This window comes from Culex pipiens, chromosome 1 (assembly GCF_016801865.2).
Source record: "Culex pipiens pallens isolate TS chromosome 1, TS_CPP_V2, whole genome shotgun sequence".
Taxonomy (NCBI): domain Eukaryota; kingdom Metazoa; phylum Arthropoda; class Insecta; order Diptera; family Culicidae; genus Culex; species Culex pipiens.
This window is the reverse complement of record NC_068937.1, coordinates 110,653,389-110,657,288: the sequence shown is the minus strand read 5'-3', so window position 1 is coordinate 110,657,288 and position 3,900 is coordinate 110,653,389. Positions and strand designations below refer to the sequence as shown.

Below are 3,900 nucleotides of genomic sequence, written 5' to 3'. Positions count from 1 at the left end.
TCTTCACACAGGAATCTAGTTTCGATTTTACCTTCCTGGACGGTACTGTGAAGGTTTGTATGAAGGGAAACTAATTGAAAACCCTACCATCAGGTGGCAGCACTATGTTATTGTAGTTAGAACTTGAACCTGTTCGAAATCGAAAAAAAAGACATCTGATGGTGAGTTAATTTTCCCTTAACATATGACTTGACATTTACCATGACATGCGTTCAGTAATGTGTAAACATACCCCTGTTTACATTTCCCAGCCCGCAAAGAACATACCAATACTAGTAACTTCTTGCGAAGATTCTTCATTGAAACAACCACGATACATACCGCTTCTAAGTCTGACTTTAATCATTGTAAAATTAAGAATTTACTCACTATTCCAGTTTGCAGAATGGCGAAAGAGCTTCCGTTATCGTGTCAAAAAGTTTGGAAACCCGAACGTAAACTAATATTATGTTATTTTGTTGTGAGCGTGAATAACATGTTTTGTATTTTATATTTGCAGTATACAAGATTCAACTTGGAGCACCATCACCAAAGCCAATTAACTTTGATAGTCTCAATGAAGAACGCCCAGACTTTTATGGGCTTGAATATCATGGGACAATAAATCATAAGGAGAGTGAAAGCATCTTGGAGGATAAGCGGGACGGATCGTACCTCGTACGACGAAGTCCGGGTGCCAATAGCTATTACACTTTGAGTCTGCGGTTCGATCAGAAGACAAAACATTACAAAATTTACTATTCTCCAGACAAAGGACATTATCTCCAGGAAAATTTCAAAAAATTTGATACCGTCCAAGATCTGGTAGCTGATGGATTGGTTGATTTCCACATGCGATTACATGCCGGCCCAATCATTCAAGAGATGATGAGCCAAACGAAAAACTGCTACGAACAGAGTCCATACATGACACTTAACCGACGTAAATTACGAGTCTTGTCGAACGAGATAAGGAAATCATCCAAACTATCGATGCTCAATGATGAGATATCCACATTGAGCATTGATGAGCCCGGGAACGATTTGACCGCAAAGCTTATAGACGATGCTGACGATGAATTATTAGAAGCTTACGAAAAGTGTCATGTTTTTAAAACACGCACCTTCAAAGGGCTGAATTGGTGTGAATATTGCGCAAATTTCCTTTGGGGGTTTTCATCGCAAGGAGTTCAGTGCGAAGGTATGTAATAAAAAAACGCTCTCTTAACCTTGTCAGGCCTTCAGCAAGTTTAGAAAATTTTGATAATCGATTCATAAGGACCCATCAGGCCTGAAAGGGTTAAATGAAACTCCCATTTTGAGTCATCAATAAATTGTGCCCTTTTTGCAGATTGCGGTTTTGTAGCACACAACAAATGCTCAGAACTGGTACCCGCGAAATGCGTGCCCGATTTAAAGCGACTTCGTGGAATATTTGGCGTAGACTTGACACTGCTAATTACTGCACACAAGTGCAAAATTCCGTTCATAGTGAAAAAGTGCGTCGAAGAGGTTGAACAACATGGAATGCTGCAGGAGGGCATTTATCGAATATCAGGCTTTGCTGATGAAATTGAAGCGTTAAAAATGGCTTTGGACAAGGATGGTGAGAAAGCAGACATGTCTGCTTTAGCCTACAGTAATGTAAACGTGATTTCGGGGGTGCTTAAAATGTACCTCAGACTTCTACCAGTCCCACTAATCACGTCTGACTGCTATCCGGCGTTTATGCAAGCTATGGGTAAGCGTTTTGTTGGAAATTTCCGCGGATTCCAGTAACATGTTTCATTCTGTTGTAGCTAATAAAAATGTCGGAGAAAAAATATTGGCAATGCGTGATGCACTGAAAAAATTGCCAGTGGCGCACTTTAACTGCTTGAAGTACATCTTGGAACATTTAAATAGGATCTCTTCACACCATGCAATAAACAAAATGAATGAACAGAATCTGGCAACGGTGTTTGCCCCAACGCTCATAGAAACTCCGCCGCACATGACCGATTTGTCTCAGGAAATTAATATGCTTACTGCCTTAATTACACACTGTAACGCTGTTTTCCTTTAAAAGACAACATATACTCTTAATAAATATATATTCTATTTATACCCAAAACATATAATCTTATTAAATCTGACCAACATGATTGATAAAATTGTTGATTGCAATGACGATTTCCATCAGAAGTCTCAGCGCGTAGTCGTGTTTTTTTCGCGGTGTGTTTGGCGCGTTTTTCACGGCGATTCCGAGGCGTGTGCGAGCGGACAAGCCCGTTCCGGTGGTCAGAGAGGCCACAATCTGGTCGTCGTGGACACGGCGGCGGTGCAGCAGTGGAAGAGGAACGAGTTCCTGCATCCGAGCAGCAGCAGCAGGAGGAGTCAGCAGCAGCGGCTGCGGAGGCAGCTGAGGCGAGAGACAGTCGTTGGCCGGTGGAATCGGCCCCGGAGAGTCGACTGCGGTCGGCGGACCAGTTTTCGGCCAGGCCAGGTCGGAGACAACCCCGTTGTTTACGTGGCTGGCAGCAGGCAGCACAACAACAACAACAACAACAAGCGCGCGAAAACGAGCTTCCCGCGCATCCCGCTGCGGGCGGCAGCCAGTGCGGCCAGTTCGGCGGTGAGTGTGAAAGGCGAGTTTTTTGTTAGCGTTTAGTCTTTTTTTTTTTTTTTTTTTCTCATAGTTTTTTTTTCGGTTAGTTTTTTTTTCTTTCTCCTTTTTTACTTTTGCGATTAGTTTCATCACTTTCATTTTCGTTTAGTTTATCGCGTTTCTTCGCAAACATGGATCCGACCGAGTCGGACCATGAGGAATTCGACTCCGATTCAACCCTTGAGGGTGACGAGGACGTGGAAATGAAGGACTCTGTCTCGGGAGTTCCTTCAAACACCACCAACAGGGACCACTTCCTGAAGGATAAGGATGCTGACGGTAAAGGGGGATCCACGGACGGGTCTAAGAGGAAGAAGCGAAAGCGTCCTAAATCAGATCCGAATCCGGTTCCCCCTCAACCACCGATTCCTCCCTTGACTCCAGACCCGATTCCCCCCTTGACTCCAAACCCAATTCCTTCTCCCAATCCAGATCCAATTCCTCCTAAAACACCGGTGCCGAATCCGGATCCAAATCCCCCACCGCTCCTGAATCCTCATTCCCAAAAACCGATTCCTCGTCCTCGTCAATATCAAGAGGGATCGCAAACGGAATGGGTGGTCTTCTTCCGGCCCAAACAGAAGCCGTTAAACTTTGTGCAGATCACCAAGGATTTGCAGAAGCACTATCCTGGGGTGGTCGAATGTACCAAGCTGAACAAGAGCAAGCTCCGCGTGATCGTGAACTCCGCGGTGCAAGCTAATCAGATCGTAACTGATCTGCGGTTCAGCATTGAGTACCGTGTTTGGATTCCGGCCCACAAAGTCGAGATCGACGGCGTGGTGACCGATGACAGTCTGTCGCTTGTCGACCTCTCAAGGGCGGTGGGACGCTTCAAGAACCCTAAACTTCCAGCTGTGGAGGTACTCGAGTGCCGGCAACTGGGCAACGTCACCACCGAGGGTGGCCAGAAGAAGTTCATTCCTTCTGCCTCGTTCCGGGTGACTTTTGCAGGGTCAGCTCTGCCGGACTACATTGAGCTGTACAAGCTTCGGCTTCCAGTTCGATTGTACGTTCCGCGAGTGATGAGCTGCGAAAACTGCCAGCAGTTGGGACACACCAAGACCTACTGCAGCAACAAGAGCAAGTGCTCAAAGTGCGCCGGCCCCCACAAGGACGTGGATTGCCAAAAGCAGGCTGAAAAATGCCTGCTTTGCGGCGGGGAACCGCACAAAACTCGACAGTGCCCAAAGTACAAGGAGCGCGAGGACAAGATGAAGCGATCCTTGAGGGAACGCTCCAAGAAGTCCTTCGCGGAAATCCTTAGTCAGGTG

At 45.9% G+C, this 3,900-nt stretch overlaps 1 protein-coding gene across 2 annotated transcripts; it reads left to right on the top strand.

Moving 5' to 3' along the window:
* Positions 1 to 290: 290 nt before the first annotated feature.
* On the top strand, positions 291 to 2,140 carry LOC120417194 (beta-chimaerin). 2 transcript variants are annotated; one of them, XM_052710772.1, is made up of 5 exons: positions 306 to 330; positions 385 to 434; positions 500 to 1,180; positions 1,331 to 1,720; positions 1,779 to 2,140. In XM_052710772.1, the coding sequence occupies exons 2-5, from the start codon at positions 386 to 388 to the stop codon at positions 2,042 to 2,044; spliced, it is 1,386 nt and encodes a 461-aa protein (XP_052566732.1). In that variant the 5' UTR covers positions 306 to 330; position 385; the 3' UTR covers positions 2,045 to 2,140. The 2 variants fall into 2 exon arrangements, with proteins under 2 accessions (XP_039435095.1, XP_052566732.1); XM_039579161.2 differs by having other exon boundaries at positions 291 to 434.
* Positions 2,141 to 3,900: the final 1,760 nt, after the last annotated feature.